General features: G+C 50.2%; 2 protein-coding genes across 2 annotated transcripts; both read right to left on the bottom strand.

Moving 5' to 3' along the window:
• Positions 1 to 966: 966 nt before the first annotated feature.
• Positions 967 to 4,207, bottom strand: LOC309345120 (uncharacterized protein). The gene is made up of 7 exons (XM_081868180.1): positions 3,955 to 4,207; positions 3,678 to 3,794; positions 2,771 to 2,864; positions 2,363 to 2,437; positions 1,736 to 1,840; positions 1,400 to 1,451; positions 967 to 1,219 (listed from the first exon to the last, which is right to left on the bottom strand). Exons 4-7 carry the CDS (start codon positions 2,402 to 2,404, stop codon positions 1,194 to 1,196), a joined length of 225 nt encoding a protein of 74 aa, XP_081724306.1. The 5' UTR covers positions 2,405 to 2,437; positions 2,771 to 2,864; positions 3,678 to 3,794; positions 3,955 to 4,207; the 3' UTR covers positions 967 to 1,193.
• Positions 4,208 to 13,803: 9,596 nt separating this feature from the next.
• ZSWIM3 (zinc finger SWIM-type containing 3) lies at positions 13,804 to 17,562 on the bottom strand. Its single transcript, XM_081866711.1, has 2 exons — positions 17,276 to 17,562; positions 13,804 to 16,685 (listed from the first exon to the last, which is right to left on the bottom strand). The coding sequence occupies exons 1-2, from the start codon at positions 17,428 to 17,430 to the stop codon at positions 14,624 to 14,626; spliced, it is 2,217 nt and encodes a 738-aa protein (XP_081722837.1). The 5' UTR covers positions 17,431 to 17,562; the 3' UTR covers positions 13,804 to 14,623.
• Positions 17,563 to 17,908: the final 346 nt, after the last annotated feature.

Here is a 17,908-nt window from a genome sequence, read left to right on the forward strand (position 1 = left end):
AGTTGTTAAATGTTACAAATATTATGCCTGAATGTATCCTTTCGACTTGACAGCTCAGGGAAGTTACCTAGCTTTAACAATCATATAAAATCAACTCCTTTGCCAGTTTCCTTCATTTCAGGGCTATTTTGCCCTTGGAAAAAGGACTCTTTTCCCTACCACCTCCCCAAGCGTGAAAACATGTATACACACCTCCTACCCCAGGAAGTGCCCAGAGGTGGCAATTGCTGAGCTGATTGTTGGCCAAGGAAAGCCTAATCCCATCACCAGACTTGCCAAGGGGTCCAGACATGCAAAGGAAGTTCTATTGTACTTTAGGTGCAGTTACAGATGGGTAGCCGTGTTGGTCTGCCATAGTCAAAACAAAATAAAAAAATTCCTTCCAGTAGCACCTTAATACTTAGTTGGTCTTTAAGGTGCTACTGGAAGGAATTTTTTTATTTTGTTTTGTACTTTAGGTGGTGGGACTTCAGAGCTGTTTGCCTATGCTAATCTTATACCCTTATGCTAATCTTGTACCAAGGACTTGTCTGGACATGTTTGCCAAGGTTAAACTAGTGTAACCCTTGTCTATCCCACCCCTTTTGTGACATGTCAGTGATGTAAGGAGGATTTACAGATAGATAAATTGAGGATCATTACAATTTCATAACATTTAGATAAAAACATATGTTGAGAAACCAGAGATAGGAGCTGAGGGAAGTCGCGGGGAGGGATTGGGAGGGTGGGCATATGTTCGGGGGGAGGGGGGAAATGAGGGGGAACAATGTGGATGATTACAGATAGGTAGCCGTGTTGGTCTGCCATAGTCAAAACAAAATACAAGATACCTGAAGAAGTGTGCATGCACACGAAAGCTCATACCAAGAACTAACTTAGTTGGTCTTTAAGGTGCTACTGGAAGGAATTTTTTTATTTTGTTTTGAATGTGGATGATGTATTTTTGTTAAAATTATTGTGTTGAAATTTTTAATAAAAATATTTATTTTTTAAAAGAAGTCCTTGTCATCCCATCCTCGGGGTTCAAAAATCCTCTTTGAACGTGTTGCGCAATAAACTTTGGTCTACAGCTATTTGCTGGACTCCTTCCTTTATTCCGAAGGGACCTGTGGGCTCTGTCCGACCAGCTGGGTGACTAAGCAGCCTCACACCTAGATTTTTCCATATCACCTTCTGCGAGAGGTCTGCACTGACTACAAGTCTTCAAGGATGATGTCGTCTGGATGGAAGAGAATGGAAATGAGAGTCGGTCCGGGCGCTGCCCTCCCCGGCCAGGTGGGAAAGGCCTGCCAGGTAGGGAGCAGGTGCTGCAGGATCCCAGCAAGAAAACCTGGGAAGAACGGACCTTCAAGCAAACAAGGGACATGGGAGTTCTCCGTCTCCAAGGTGTGGGGCTTACCTTCTTTGGGTCTCCTCCAGAAGCAGGCCAGGTGTGGCTGAATTACTGTCATCTGCAAAGAAAAATCCGGGTCAGATGATACTACGAAATCCACCCTGAATGGGTGCAAGAGAGCACAGAAGCAGCCCCAAGCCAGGAAGGACGGGCCTCCCTCTGCCTTGGGCCCAATCCCTTGTCCCAGAGGACCTCCCCGGGCAACAGCAGCAGGAAAGGCCTCTGGCCTCATCCTGGTCCCCCGGGACACACAGCGCATCATCTGCGATAAAGGTCAGTGGGGGATGTGCTCTTGTGGGGATGGAAGCAACCAGAGAAATGAAGTGAAGGCGAGGTACTTACTCTGAGTTGGGAGAATCTCTGTGCCACGGCCAGAAGCAGGGAAATGCAGCCAGCCGCTAGTGTTTGAGCCTCCCTGGTTTCGCCAAGGGCGTATCCTCGGAGGTCCTGCGGGAGGAAAGAGCGTCTCAGTTGGGGCCAGTTGGGGCCAAAGCAGTAGGGCAGATGTTATGTACTGAGTTGAATAGGTTCCAAAATGCAGTGGTCTGATTGGTCCTAGAACAATAGGGTCCAGAATGCAGCAGCCTGATTGGTCCTAGAACAATAGGATTCAGAATGCAGCAGTCTGATTGGTCCTAGAACAATAGGATTCAGAATGCAACAGTCTGATTGGTCCTAGAACAATAGGACCCAGAATGCAGCAATCTGTTTGGTCCAGAGGAGCCACCCAATCCAGCTCCAGGTGGAAGTGAATCTGCAACCTGATTGGCCTACAGGAGAATCCTGGAATTAGCCAATCACGTGGGGCCCATTGTGTAAATACTGTATATAAAGCAGACATTCTGGGGGAACTTCCATTCCTCCTCACCACTATGAGCTGAATAAAGAGCAAGAAATCCACTCTCGACTCCGAGTATATTTCAGCAGGCTCAAGGGCCTCAGCCCCAAGCAAGTTGGGGGGACACTTACACTGAGCAGCTGGAGGAGGGTGCCAGGATTGGGGGCTTCCATCAGGAGACTCCCCAGCAGGAGTCAGAAGTGCCGCTTCCTGTGGGAAAAGAGAGAAAAGAATTTGAGTGCTGGGTTAGATCCTGCATATGTTTGAAGAAGAAGAAGAAGAAGGTAAGTCCAGACCAAGGACATACCTCTCTGTCCTCCTTTTGTGGGCCCCCCAAAACAGCCTCCAGGGTCCTGTGAAGGATGGCACTGAGCATGTCTCCACGAAACTTTGGCCTCATGAAGGGAAGGGGTTAGATGCTGCCCCCTCCCAGTCTCCCTTGCCCCTTCTCCCTCCTGCCTGCTCTTCCCCACCTGGAGCTCCCCCTGGAGTTCTGCCCCCCTCACCCACCCCCTACAAACCCCACCCATCCCAAGGACCCCACTCACCTCAGCTGGATGAGGGCCTCCAAGTCCAGAGCCAGGCTCGGGGGGGGGGGGCATCCCTGAAGCGCTCCAGGTGGCCAAAGATGTCCTGGAAGAGAACAGAGGAGGAAAGTCAGGTCTCACGACATACTCTACACTTCTGTTATAAATTCATAGAAAATCAACCATACATCAGATCTGCACCGTTCCACTTTTATTTTACTCCATGAAGGAAGGACTACAAAATGGGGAAGGTTTGATACAGGGCAGCCATAATCCCTTGAGCATACCAGCACATACACAGCCCTGCCCCGTTGCTATGCCAACCCTGATGGTCCTAGACAGAAGACCATCAAGATCACAAAGAACTTGCATATAGGAGTGGATTCAGCACTGACTGGAATAAAGGACAATGATCAGCTCTTCCCTCTGGGGGCAGGAAACTGCCAGCTTCCCTTTGTCACCTGGAAAGTACTCACGGGGAGGGGGAAAGGGGGAACCAGCCAGGTGACAGGACACTCAGGTTACCACCACAACTCCTCCCTCAACCCCTCCTTTTTGTGATGTGTCAATGATGTAGTCATGATGTAGTTGTGATGTAGTTCTAGGAGTGTAGTTTGGGGGATTAGCCACTAATAAAAGTTGGGGTCTTCTTTTGTTTGGGGCTTCCATCTTGTTCCACCTGGTGGCAGGTGGGAGTCCTGTCTCGACAGTCTTCAATCAAGACCAAGCCCACTGGCTGCTGTTTTGCTCTGGTATTCCTGGCTGGGGTCCTTGTTTTTTTGTCCAAGGGAGCCCTCGGATTTCTCCGTTAACACCCTATGCCCTAAGCCGGCAGAGTCCTCCTCTCTGGGGGATGCACAACCCCTTCCCCAAAGCCCCTCCCTCCCCGTGGGGGTCCCTCACACCACCCATCACTCACAAGAATGGTTTGGGCCATCTCCTGCTTGGAGCACTTCAGGGTTCGGAAACCACTGAGCTCAGCTGCCTGGCACCCTTGGATCACCCCCAGGAGGTACCTCTGTCCGTCCTCCAGCAGCTTAAATACAAAAAATCAGGCTGTCAGTCTTTGATGCGTGGGGTGGGGGCTTCTCTGCATCTGAGAGGGGAGAGTTTGGGGCAAAATAGCCCAGGCAATGGGGACAGGGAGGGCAGGTCTGAGGGGTCCACTCCCTGCTCTTGTTTTCTCCAGTACTCACCCCTGGGGCAGAGATGTGGAACCGCAGCAGAACTGCAAAGAGAAGGGCATGGGAAGAGGTGAGTTCGTCCCTGAGCCCCTGGCAAGGCTATTCCAAGAGTTTTCTCCTGGTTCCAAGTCCTACTAAATGGGAGGGACACCCCAGGCCTTGGGGGCCAATCCCAGCCTCCTTCCCCCAGAACGTGGCTTCCCAGGGAAGGTGCCCCTCCGGCTGACAACTGCCCCCCAGCCCAGCCCCCTGCTTCCTTCATTGGACCCCACAAAACAGGTTGGCCGCTGGGGGGGGGGGTTCCAGCCACTGACCCAGATGGACCTTGGGTCGGATCTAGCCGTCTGGCTCTCTGCATCTTGATGTTTGATGTTGACATTTCCATTCCATCTTAAGGACCAGACATGGGAGTGTCTGTTTACTTACATTCCAGCACAGGTTGCTGGGAACTTCCATTGTGTATTGAGGCATCTGATCAAGGCCTGTATTTTAAAATGAGCTTAAAGATTTGCAAATGTTTCATGCCAGGCAGAAAACCAGCTGGCTAAGGACTTTGGTAGTTGTTTATCCTCCTGGACAAGGGCCCCCCTGATTTATAGTAGTAGCAGGAGACAGGTTTCTCAAGGTTGTAAAAGGGAAATACAGGCTGGGAGCAAAGGTTACACTGACCCTACATATTACAGAATACAGTACGATCAAGCTGCAAAAACACTAATTAAGAGTTGGTAAATAGTGAGATCTCTGTTTAGATAGAACTTTTATTTTTTTAAATAATATTTATTAAAGTTTCCAGAATGAGAAAGGAAAGATAGGAAAAAAAGACAGATGCAGTTTACACTTAAATTCATTGACATCTTTCCAGGACCCCCCCCTCCCCTCTTGTATTCCATTTCCATTAAATTAATTCCACAAATTCTTACCCCAAATTCTAAAGCCTTATTATAATTATAAATAACCCATTTATTCAAAATTAATTTATCTTATTTAACCATTTCTCCTTGTATTTTTTATATTTCCCTAAGATCGACCCCAATTCCCTTCCGCGAATTCCCCTATTTTCATAAAACCAGAAAGAAAAAAGAAAAGAAAGAAAAGATATGTAATTTTACAGCCTTTGGGTTCCAAATCTCCCCCCCCCCTTCCCCGGTCCCGATCCCCAAAGTTCATCCATCTGACTACTGCCAGGCTGGAGAACCCACGTCCATGTCTCAGTTCCACTTTGCCGTCTTTTGATAACTTTTAATTTTAGAAAGTCCAATCTCGGAGAAACTCTCAGAAAAGATCATTCTTCTTCCAACCAGACCTCTATGTTTAAGAGTATAGCTCAAATTCTGTTTCTTGGTCCTTTTAAAGTCTGGATGTCCCAAATGTTCCAGCTTCGAGTTTAGTCCAGCTCTTATTCCTCAGGTTTCTTTTTCCTGTTCTGCTGCAAAAATCTTCTAATTCAGAAACTTCTTGTTCTCCACAGAGGCTTTATTTATTCAGGAACATAAACTTACGTCAAGTCCCTTCCTTTCTTCAATTGATAAATCCATTGTCTCCTTTAGTGTAGAGACCTCTGTAGACAAAATAATACTTCATTTTTGCAGCTTTCCCAAGAGATAACGAATCCTGCTCCATTTCATAGTATTTTTCCACTTGCTGCCACTGTTGCAATGTCCTGACCTCCCTCTAGAGGGAATATGGTAACTTAATTTCTTTCCAGATCAGACCCAAAAGTCAAATAACTTGTTGCCTTTATTTCCAATAATTTATGTCCAAATTGTAACAAATCTAACAAGCAAAGCCATCGTAACAAAGTTCTCTTTTATTTTACTGCTTTGACAGCTACTTTGACAGCTGTCAAAGTTTCTGTGTCTCTTCACCAGTCTCTCATAGCGGATCGTTCCCGGTTCCCGGGGGGTTGCATTTTAGTTCCCACAAACCAATCTTCTCCTCCAGCACAATTCTTGTAATTTCCCTTCGTGAAGTTAATTTTTTTCCCAAATAAGCAAGTTCATCTCTCGATCTTAGTTGTCAAATCCTTGTGTTAAAACATCTACAACGGGGGGGGGGGGGACTTCTTTTTGCACCTCCCCCGCTCGCTCCAAATTCGTAAATCAAATTTTCCTTTTAAGTCTGATAAATTTACTCACGGGTTGTTCTTTTTAATCCAAATCCAAAATTTCCAAAGAAGAAGTCATTGCTCTCCGCCGAATGGCATGCGGCTTCGCTAGGCAGGGGAAGCAGTGGACTCATAGCACCCCCCCCCCCCGTCACCCGCTCCGCAGCCTTTAAAAAGGCTCCTTCGCGGGTCGGGGGGGTGCCAACGGTGCCCGCCGAGTCACCAAGTCCATGGGCATCTCCGCCCATGGTTTTTGAGGGTCCCCGCGTCGCCGGCGCGGCGGGACACAACCCCTACCCAGCAGGCTCCCTCCGGAGCTCGGAGGGAGTCCGCCATTCGGCGATGGCGCCGGCCCGGAAGTCCACTGTTTAGATAGAACTTAATACCACGAGCCATCTGTTTTAGCCATTTGTTTTGGAATGTAGGGGCAACAGGGCAAAAGGGGCAAAAGGTGATCTGGTAATTAAGGTGCCTTGTCGAGGCAAATGTAAGATATATGGCTACTTGTCTGCCATTTATGGATAGAAGGAAATATAGCTCTTTGTCTCCCATAAAAGGTAATAGGAAATGGGTGTATCTTTTATGATTGGTTCTAGCAAACAGCCAATAGGAATTTCAACCAGGCTGATTGGACAGAGGCAGCCAAAGGAGGAGCAAGGGGGCTGGGCTGAGGAAATATAAGTGCTGGCCATCAGGGCTGGAAGGGCGGCAGAGCTTTGGTAACCATATACCACTGTGCCTATCATTTATTTGTCTGACAAATAAATTATTATTTTAATTTCTCTATTGCTGCGTTGAATATTTCATTCCAGCTAAGTGTTAACCACAAGCAGGGTGCTACAGTATTGCTTTTGCTGTTCTCTCTGAGACGACATGTAAGCGCGACGACATGTTTCTTTGTCCTGATTTATGATTAATAAATCTGTGGTTCTACTTCTAGAAGCCTCACACCTATTCTGTGTGCGCAGTTCAATCTGCTGATAATGTGCCCTGGCTGAGTAAGCCTGGGTCACTGATTTATGTCAGACCAGAGGTGATGGTCTTTGCCACGGGCTGCTGGAAGGAGACGGCCCAGCTGGGGCTAGCCAGCTGGCCTCCTGGCCCTCTGCACACCCACACTTTTGTCTAGCTGCCCCCCATGCCCATTCCTGCCCTCCTCTGTCCCCCAAAGGAGGCCACTTGCTCACCTGGCTCCACAGGCTGCTCCAGGGCTTGTTGGGGGGCCACCCTGTTGCAGCGTCTGAACAGACGCCTTATGCACCTGATCCTAGAAGAGACGAGCAGAGAGAGCGACTCAGAAGCCGGCAGCCCCAACTGCCTGATTTTCATTTTCCAAAGCAATGACTCTATTCCAAACTTGAAAATGGGAAGCATAATGCTCGTGGTCAACAAAAGAGGTTTAGAGACTCTATCAAGGCCAGTCTAAAAACATGTAGTGTAAACACCAACGACTGGGAAACACTGGCCTGTGAGAGCTCCGGTTGGAGCCTTTTCCAAAGGTGTCCTGGGCTTTGAAGACACTTGAACTCAGGATGCAAGGGAGAAACGTGCTAAGAGGAAGGCACGCTTGGCAAACCCTCACCGGGATCAACTCTCGCCCGGAAACCTATGTCCCCAGTGTGGAAGACAATCTTCCTCAGCTATGAGGGGTCACAAAAGAAGAAGAAGCAGAAGGAGAGGAGGAGGAGGAGGAGGAGGAGGAGGAGGAGGAGGAGAAGAAGAAGAAGAAGAAGAAGAAGAAGAAAGAAGAAGGAGAAGAAGTCTTTTGTGTCTTGTTCAAGTTTGCCTAGTATCTGGTTGTAGCACTTGCCTACTCTTGCAGCGGGAAAAGCTTCAAAGATTCCTGTAAAAGCAATCCAACCTCGGATCGACACTGTTCCAATGCTGTTCTGCTCCGAAGGAAGAGGGCTCCCAGAGGAGGCACTGTCAACGTTTTCGCTTTTTAAAGGGAAATTCCCTTATTCCGAATAGGATTCCTTGCAAGAAAAGGGAAAAGTTGACAGCTATGCTTGGGATATGGCTAGGGGCAGCCCTGATCCCTGAAGCAGGAGACCACGTCCACAGCAAGCCTTCTGCCTGGGTGAGAATCCCTGCCATCCTGGTCTCTGAGGGCCAGACAGGTTGCCATCTCAAGGACAAGAGTGGACCCAACCTCCATGGACTGGGGAATTGGCCAGGACAAGAGCGGGGACTCAACTGGGCTGGGAAACGGGGACATGTCTCTATTCCCCTTTGATTTAGTCAATGGGTGGAAGGTGGAGGTCAAGGCAGGGACTGGGGCAAACCTGAGACTCAGATTTCCGCCAGAAAAACCCTCCTAGTTTGTGACACAGATGTGATGCACGTAGGATGTTGTGGGTAAAATGGACTTCTGTCTGCTTCTTCCTTGTGGCAGTTGCAACAGTTCATTGAATAAAGACCAGAGAGCCAAGACTCTGCAGGGGACCCCAGGACTCACCCCCCCACACACACGAAGAGAAAGGAAGGAATGCTACTTACAGCCTGCCCATTTCCTCCACGAAAAAAGTCCCACCCTCCTCTCTAAACTACCGTATTTTTCCTTCTATAACACGCAGATTTTTTCTTCTAAAAAGGAAGGGGAAATGTCTGTGCGTGTTATAGAGCGAATGTGTGGTCCCTGGAGCTGAAAAATCAGGCAAAAACCAAATCGCGGCGCTGCACGCTGCACGGAGAAGCGAAACCTGAAAAGAGGAAGCGGCTGCTTTTCTGCATTCTGCCTCAGGGTCTTACTGCCCACCCTCCTCTGTTTCGTTGCTGTGTTTGCTGAAACAGAACAAAGAGCAGGGAAAGCCCCTCCCCTCCAGGCAAGCTCCGGTGCTGCTGGGGGAGAGGGAGAGAGAGGGGGGAAGGGAGAGAGAGGGGGGAGGGGGAGGGAGAGAGAGAGGGAGGAGGGAGGGAGAGAGAGAGGGGGAGGGAGGGAGGGAGGGGGAGAGAGAGAGAGAGAGAGAGAGAGAGAGAGAGAGGGCTGGCTTGGGTGGGGGGAAACTTTTGCCTTTCTTTCCTCCCTCCCGTTAAATCCCTCTCCTGCATTCTTAGCCAGCTGCTTCTCTGCACACCCCTCTAATGTCCCTTCTTTGTTTTTCCTTCGCTCCCCACTTAAAATGTGGTTACAAAGCATGGATCCACAGGGATCCTCAGGATCTTTGCATTGGGTCACCCCAAATTCACCATCAGATCACATAGCATGTCCATGGCTACAGCCTGCACCAAAAAATCACGCACCCACTGTGCCTGGGGCTGCAATGGTGCAAAAATGTGGTTACAAAGCATGGATCCACAGGGATTCTCAGGATCTTTGCATTGGGTCACCCCAAATTCACCATCAGATCACATAGCATGTCCATGGCTACAGCCTGCCCCCCCAAAATCACGCACCCACTGTTGCCTGGGGCTGCAATGGTGCAAAAATGTGGTTAAAAAGCATGGATCCCCAGGGATTCTCAGGATCCTTGCATTGGGTCACCCCAAATTCACCATCAGATCACATAGCATGTCCATGGCTACAGCCTGCCCCCCCAAAATCACGCACCCACTGTTGCCTGGGGCTGCAATGGTGCAAAAATGTGGTTAAAAAGCATGGATCCCCAGGGATTCTCAGGATCCTTGCATTGGGTCACCCCAAATTCACCATCAGATCACATAGCATGTCCATGGCTACAGCCTGCCCCCCCAAAATCACGCACCCACTGTTGCCTGGGGCTGCAATGGTGCAAAAACGTGGTTACAAACCATGGATCCACATGGATCCTCAGGATCTTTGCATTGGGTCAGCCCAAATTCACCATCAGAGCACATAGCATGTCCATGGCTACAGCCTGCCCCCAAAAAATCACGCACCCACTGTTGCCTGGGGCTGCAATGGTGCAAAAACGTGGTTACAAACCATGGATGCACAGGGATTCTCAGGATTTTTGCATTGGGTCAGCCCAAATTCACCATCAGATCACATGTCTGTGGCCACAGCATGAAGCACAAAAATGATACATCCACTGTTTCATTCAGAATGTTTTTTCCCTTGTTTTCCTCCTCTAAAAACGATGTGCGTGTTATGGTCAGGTGCGTGTTATAGAGCGAAAAATACGGTAGTTAACTATCTAAAATGCCCACCCAAGCCTAACTCTCACCCCAACCCAACCCCAGCCCTAACCCTAACCCTAACTACTCCTCTACAAACAAAATAAATATATACAAAATAGGCACAGATGTGCACTAAATAAAAACAAAAATAAAAATCGTAAAATAAAGAAAAGTAAAGTAAAATGTTAAAATAAAGGAGTAAAATAATAAATCAACGGATTATTAAAAACACGTGAGGTAAATTTTTAAAAAACACACTTTATTTACGGTAGATAAGGACAAGATGAAATTATACAATTGAATATAAATATAGATGGGAAACGGCTATGTATTGTGAGTACTTATCTACTTTTTAAAATTTTCACCTATGATCTTTTTCTTTTACTATTTATTCTTTCTTTGCTCTTTTTTTCGTTTTTCTGATATCTTTCATTTCACTGCTTTATTGTGAATAGCATTTTATAGAAGTATAAATAACTGTAAATATGAAAAGAGACAAAATATTCTCTAATTTTTTTCCCCTTGGTTAGATGTATTTTCTTTTTCTTTTGTATTTTCTTTTGTTGTGAATATGTATGTTTTCTAATTTGTACTTAATAAAAATATTATTGTAAAATAATAATAATAATAAATAAATCAAATCAAAATAAAATAAATCAAATGAATCAAATAAAAGTCATAAATCAAATCAAAATCAAAATAACCAAACCAAACTCCTCTCCTAATCGCCACCGACTGCCACTAACTCCTGTCTCTCTCCTGGCCTCACTGCTAACCCACAATGCCACCTGCAAGCGGTTGGCTTTTAGAGAAGCAAGGGGGGGTCACAAAGGAGGGCGGGTCCTGGTCACCATGGCAACCCACCTGGCCCCTCCCAAGAGGGGAGGCTCCTCTCTCAGATCTCAGCTGGGCTGCATCTTCCTTCCCCAAGGGAGACCATCCCCGCATCCTCCCAGGCAGGCTAGGAGTCTCCATAGCGCAGGACTGGACCATCTCCAAGATGGCGGTGCGTGCAGATGCTGCGGCTGAGCGCTCCCTGGAGGGGAGTCAGGGTTTGTTAGGACAAATTATTTATTTTAAAATGGGGTATCAGAGTTTTTAGGGGGCTAACCAGGTTGGGATAGCTGGGATAGCAGGCTTGTTGGTTTTTGAATGTCTGATGTAGATTTTTCAATTTCGTTGTTCTGTATGGGACAATGACAATAAAGATTATCGTATCGTAAGTGTGTGTGTGTCTCAGCAAACTCCAAAGAGCCTTCTGGTGCTCATGATTCTGAGCCAAACAGCCCTTCCTTTCAAGCAGCTCAGAGAAGGAGCTTCCTCACAGCCTTCTCACAGCCGTAGAGCAACAAAGCCGCTTCTGTGTGTGTCACTCTTCAGAGTCACGCCATGGACCCCCAGCACGAAACTGCGATTTGCGGAGCACAATTTGGGCACCTCTGGCATGCACTAACTGGCAGTGGCTGTCCAGGATTTCAGACGGGTGTGGGGTGGGTGTGTTTGTCTCCCAGCTCTCTGTCTAGATATTGTGGGTTCTTTTGGGAGGGGTATAAATTAGAGAAATAACTGAACCAGCCTGTGCTCTGCCAACCATCCATAGCCCTTCGCCATTAAGGCGGCGGAAATGTCCTGGAAGGTCTGCTAATGAGGGTGACCAAGGTGATCAAGGGTCTGGAAACCAAGCCTGATGAGGAACGGTTGAGGCAGTTGGGTGTGCTTAGGCTAGAGATGACTGAGGGGAGATGTGGTAGCCACCTTCAAAGGTCACGAGGGCTGTCACGTGGAAGAGGGAGCACAATCGATTGGTATAAGGGGCGACCTCTAAAAGTCCAGGAGGCCTGAAATTAGCAACTGCGATGTCCAGAACTGAACTCCCAAGAAGGGCTGAACTGCTGCTGAGCAGAGAGGAAGGCTCTCAGCGCAAGGTGTGAGGACAGTCTCCTCTATTCACAGAGCCAGTGTGGTGTAGTGGTTAGAGCGGTGGACTCGTAATCTGGTGAACTGGGTTCGCTTCCCTGCTCCTCCACATGCAGCTGCTGAGTGACCTTGGGCCAGTCACACTTCTTTGAAGTCTTTCAGCCCCACTCACATCACAGAGTGTTTGCTGTGGGGGAATGTGAGCCACCTTGAGACTCCTTTGGGTAGTGATAAAGCGGGATATCAAATCCAAACTCTTCTTCACTTGCCTATTCTTCAGGCGTTCCTTTACGTCACTTGAGAAGAGGGGGCTTATGTATTTCCCCACACCTCTGCTCTACATTGGGTGCCCCAACCACCTTCCCCTAGCAAACACAAGTGGAAACCCAAGGTGGGTGGGAGAAATATAGCTTCTAAAAGTGCAATTCAGAGCAGAGAAGCTGCGAGTGGGGAAAAGTATTGTGTACCACCACACATTCTCATCACCCTCTCCCAAAACCTTTTCTATCCTTCTGGCAAATCAAACGCCGCTGGGTTGCACACAGTAAAGGTAAAGTGACCCCTGACCATTAGGTCCAGTCGCGGACGGCTCTGGCGTTGCGGTGCTCATCTCACTTTATTGGCCGAAGGAGCCGGCGTACAGCCGCTTCTGGCGAACCAGAGCAGCGCACGGAGACGCCGTTTACCTTCTCACCGGAGCAGTACCTATTTACAGTGGTGCCCTGCAAGATGGAAAACCCGCTAGACGAAAGGGTTTTCCGTTTTGGAGGCGCTTCGCAAAACGAATTTCCCTATGGGCTTGCTTCGCAAGACGAAAATGTCTTGTGAGTTCCTGCGGGTTCCCCCCCCCTTTTTCGAAGCTGCTAAGCCGCTTATCAGCTGATAGATAGATAGATAGATAGATAGATAGATAGATTCTTTATTGTCATTACACAAGTGCAACATTGCACAAGTGCAACGAAATTGGATGCCATCCCTTAAAAACAACAAAAGCAAAACAACAACAACAACCAAACAAACCACATTCCAGCCACACCCACACCCACACCCATCAAACTCCCAGGTCACACTATCGAGTTACTGCATTTAAGAAGGCCACAGCTCTTGGATAGAAACTATTTTTCAGTCTATTTGTCCTTGACTTGATGTTTCTGTATCTCCTGCCAGAAGGCAGTAGTACAAACAGACTGTGTCCCGGGTGAGATGCATCCTGATCCGCTAAGCCGCTAATAGTGCTAATCCGCTAAGCCGTCAATGGGCTTGCTTCACAAGACGAAAAAACCGCTAGACGAAGAGAATCGCGGAACGGATTCTTTTCGTCTTGTGAGGCACCACTGTATCAACTTGCACTTTGACGTGCTTTTGAACTGCTAGGTTGGCAGGAGCAGGGACCGAGCAACAGGAGCTCACCCCATCATGGGAATTTGAACCGCCGAACTTCTGATCAGCAAGTCCTAGGCTCTGTGGTTTAACCCACAGCGCAGTAGTTTAGGCCTTTAACTGGTCTGTGAGTCTTAAATGAAAAGCCTTTGCTCTGTTGCCCCAGCTTTCTGAACTAATTACCTTCCCAAAAGGCAGAGAAACAGTGTGCTTCACAAACCCACTTTTGGAGTTCTGCTTGGAGATTTGGCTACAAGGATATCCTGGCCACCTGGTCTTTTGTTTCACTTTTTAACAGCAAACAGAGAGGAGAGAATTGAAACACAAGGTAAACGGAAAAGTATGTTCAGGTACCAAAGGAGGACGGTTAGACTTTTATTTCCAACAATAAATTTGGTCTAAGTACATAGCAGCAAAACTAGTCCCTGCTGGGAAAGGCTTCAGGATAAACAAAGAAAGCAGCAACTCAGCATCGCCTTTCCCTGCCACTGAAGCCAGGCGGGGGGGCCCAGCCTCCACCCCAGAAGCATTACAGTAAAAATACAGCTAGAACCAAGACAGCAATTCTTTGCATGCATCAGGCCCAGAGAGTCACGTCACGTTGAAGCAGCCAAACACGACTACCCCGGAAGGTGGGCTCTCCTTCCTCGGAGGTCTTCAGCAGAGGTTGGACGGCCATCTGCCCTGGAGCTGAGATTCCTGCATAGCAGGAGGTAGGAGGTGATGGCCCTCGGGATTCCTTCCAACTCTTAAAATGACCTGCGTTAAAGAAGAAAAAACAAGGGAGACGGCAAAGAGGAAACAAGATGTGTGAGTCAAGAGTGACGGACGAAGGTTTGGCAAGGAAGATGCCCTGGAGAAGGCCCCCCGTGGGAAGGAGACCTTCCCTGATTGTCAAGCCTGCAGCCGTGGGCTGCAAAACCTGGAGAATGCGTGTGTGCGTCAGAGTCAGTCAAGGGGGACCTTTGTAGCACACAGGTCAGGAGGAACGGTTGTGCCCACCACCTGCACGCCAAGTCCTCATAAAGAGCAGCCACCAAAGGAGGACCAGAATAGAGTCTGCTTTCTTGCTGCAAAACTGAGCAGCAACCCTGAGTTTCTTTAGCTGGGAAAAACCACGGTGGGCTCGGAACACAGTCAAGGTTGCTTCCAGTTGCTCACGACTCCACACTGGCGTGGATTTCAAGCCAGGGAAGTCTGGACATCTTCAACGGTTGGGCTGGACATTCCTGAAGTCACCTCAACTTCTTCCATCTCTTCCTTTTTCACCCAGAGAAAGGGGAGGTCTCCTACGTTCCGGACGCTGAGGGGCTTCTTCTCCGGCCCCTCCCCGCCCTGCAGCTCGCAACACTTAGTCCAGATGTTGACAATCATCTTGAGGGTGGAGGTGCGCTCCTCCAGCTCCTCCCCCTCGCTCTGCAGCAAGAGGTTCCCAAGTTCCTTGCTGAGAGACTGGATCTTGTCCCCCCGCTCCCCTGAGGCCGCCCCCACTGCCCCCAGCGGGCCTGCGGAGGGCTCTGTAAACTCGAGCAGGTTCTCCCCCATGACGGAAAGGTGCTGGTATTCCTTCTGCCAGCGCTTGCCCACCATGGCTTCCCCCACCACCTCCCGGTTGGCCAGCAGCATGGACAAGATGTGCCGGCAGGGCAGCTGGTAGCGGCAGTGGAAGTAGCAGCTGCAGCTCTTGCCGTCCCTGCTGACCTGGTGGGTGTCCTCCAGCAGCTGCACCGTGGTCTTGAACCTGGCGAAGCTCAGAAGCTGGACAGACTTCTGTACCACGTCCCACTCGTTCAGACACAGCTGGTAGGCAACGTCCGTGCAGGTGTTCCGCAGGGCCGACAGCATGGTGGCAACAGGCTTGGCTGGGCTGTATTTGGTGAACTGCTTCGGAGGCTCCTCTGCTGCGTTCCCGGGCAATGGCTGCTGCTGCTGCGAGGCGGTCCTGGAGCTGCGTCTCACGGCGGGCCGGGCCAGGACTTTCAGCTCCTGCATGAGGCCGCTGCGGCTGTCCTCCGCCAGGCCCTGGGTCAGGTTCTCCAGGCCTTTGGTGTTGAAGCTGTCGGCGTACTCCACGAAGCGAAGGATGCTGGTCTCTAACGACGGCTGGGTGCCGAAAATCTGGGACAGCTTTTGAGCGACGAGGTCCAAGCTGTCGATGTAAGTGCTGCAGGAATGGAGGCCCTTTTTGGCGTGCATGTACCAGAGCATCTCGCAGGAGAACCAGTTAGTCCGCAGGTACTTGTACAAGTCCTGGTCCACCACGTGCCTCACCTGCTGGGACAAGGCGTCCAGGTTTGAGGTGGAGGTGGAGAAGACGGCGTCCTTCAGGGCCAGCTTGAAGTTGTACTTGAAGGAGAAAGAAGCGTGGGACTCCTTCAGCTTCTTCTCCAGGAGCCGCACGGTGTGGTAGACGGAGAGGAGGACCTGTGCCGAAGGGAAGAGCTCCTGCAAACTGGCCCGGTGGAGGAAGGACATGTCCATGAAGACCACCTTGACCTTCTGCCACTCGGGGTTGAACTCTTTGAAGACGGAGAACATCTTCCGCGTGTTCCCCTGCGTGTCCTCCTTCAAGATGGCAAGGTGGACCAACTTCCCCACCCTCTCCTTGCTCTCCACGAGGAAAGCGTACAGGGTGTGGCCCTTCTTGCTCTGGACCCGGTGTAGCAGAAGGCTCTCGGGGAACTTGACAAAGAGGCTCCTCATCTTGCTGGTCTGGAAGCTCAGCCTCTCCAGGTCCTGGTCGCTGCCAACGCTGATGGAGGCCAAGGAGCCCATGTCCACCCGCAGGAAGTTTTTCATCACTTCGGCGACTTGGAGGAAAGCAGGGCTGGAGGAGCCATCTTCCCCCGCCTGAGGAGGAACCTCGGCTTCCTTGCGTGGGGAGGGCGGGAGCAGCGGAGGCTCGTCAGAGTCCACTTCGACCTCCACGCTCACGTCGCTGTCCCTTTCACAGGCTTCTACCTCCGTTGGCTCCTCCCGGCGCAGCTTAGCTGGGGGGCTGCCGGGAGCTTTGGGGGGGCCAGGCAGCTTCGTTGCCATCCTGGTCCCAGGTGGGGCATTGGAGCTGACCAAGGAAGCCTTGGACTCTGTGTGGACGTGGTTGCCATTCAGCTCGCTGATCACCAGTCGGTCTATTTCCTCGTTGTATTGCAGGACGAAATACGCCGGGCACAAGCTGGTTTGCTGCCTCCTCTTCTTGCTGGAGTCTCTCGACCGGGAGCAACCAAACTTCGCCTGCATAAACCTGGCAAATGGAAGAGGAACGGGGATGTCAAGAAGGCAAGGCATCGCCCCGGCAGCCTAACTAATGGGATTATCAGGAGAATCAATGAGATAATGCTACAGTTCCCTGAGATTATCATTCTAGGATTACTATACAGTGGTGCCCCGCAAGACAAACGCCTCGCAAGACGGAAAACCCGCTAGACGAAAGGGTTTTCCGTTTTGGAGGCGCTTCGCAAAACGAATTTCCCTATGGGCTTGCTTCGCAAGACGAAAATGTCTTGCGAGTTCCTGCGGGTTTCCCCCCCCTTTTTCTAAGCAGCTAATCCGCTAAACTGATAAGCCGCTAAAAGCCGCTAAACCGCTAAGCTGTCAATGGGCTTGCTTCGCAAGACGAAAAAACTGCTATACGAAGAGACTCACGGAACGGATTAATTTCGTCTTGTGAGGCACCACTGTACGTGATTAGCGGTAGAATAAACCTACTGGACCATCAGACCAACCCCTCATAAACGCAGCAGAAGTCCTACCAAAAGGTATCTTAGATGTGGGAATTCTGAAAAGGGCACCCTCCCCTTCCCGCCCGAGAGGCTGAAGCGCCGGCCTCCTTACGTGACGTCCTCTCGGATGTTGGTCCCGTTCTTGCGGTTGTGGAAGCGGATGGAGACGCAGCTCCTCAAGCCGTACTGGAGCCGGTTCTCCTTCTTGTAGGTGCTGAAGCACTCCCGGAAGTCCTCGTAGTTCTTGAAGCAGGAGCCCAGCTCCATGGCTGCCCAGGGCAAAGGGTCAGGATGCTACCCCGAGGCACATCCCTACCCTAGAGCATCTCCCCTCAGGATAACTGGGGTGTGGAAGGTTGGGGAGAAGGGAGCCCCCTCCCCAGGCCCCTTTGCTGCCCTCCCCCCCCCGAGGCCCCCTTCCCAACCCACCCAAAGGGAACAATGGGTCCGAATGAGGAGGGGTTAACCCCTTCCTGCCTGGAAGCTCCCAAAACCCACCCAGTCCCACCCAAAGGGAATAAGGATTTCTCTCTTTTTCGTGTGGGGAGAGGGGAAATAATGGGGTTTTTTTGGGGGGGCTTAACCCCTTCCTGCCTGGCCTCCCTCTGCCCTGAGCGTGTGGCCCATTAACCCCTCTCCTTCGGCTCTCCCCTCCTCCGCTCTCCCTGCCGCTCCGCCCCGCTCTCTCTCTCTCTCTCCCCCCCTCCGGCTCCTTCCCTCCAGGCCGCCCCGCAGAAGGAGACCC

This window comes from Podarcis erhardii (assembly GCF_964252035.2).
Source record: "Podarcis erhardii genome assembly, chromosome: 6".
Classification (NCBI taxonomy): Eukaryota; Metazoa; Chordata; class Lepidosauria; order Squamata; family Lacertidae; genus Podarcis; species Podarcis erhardii.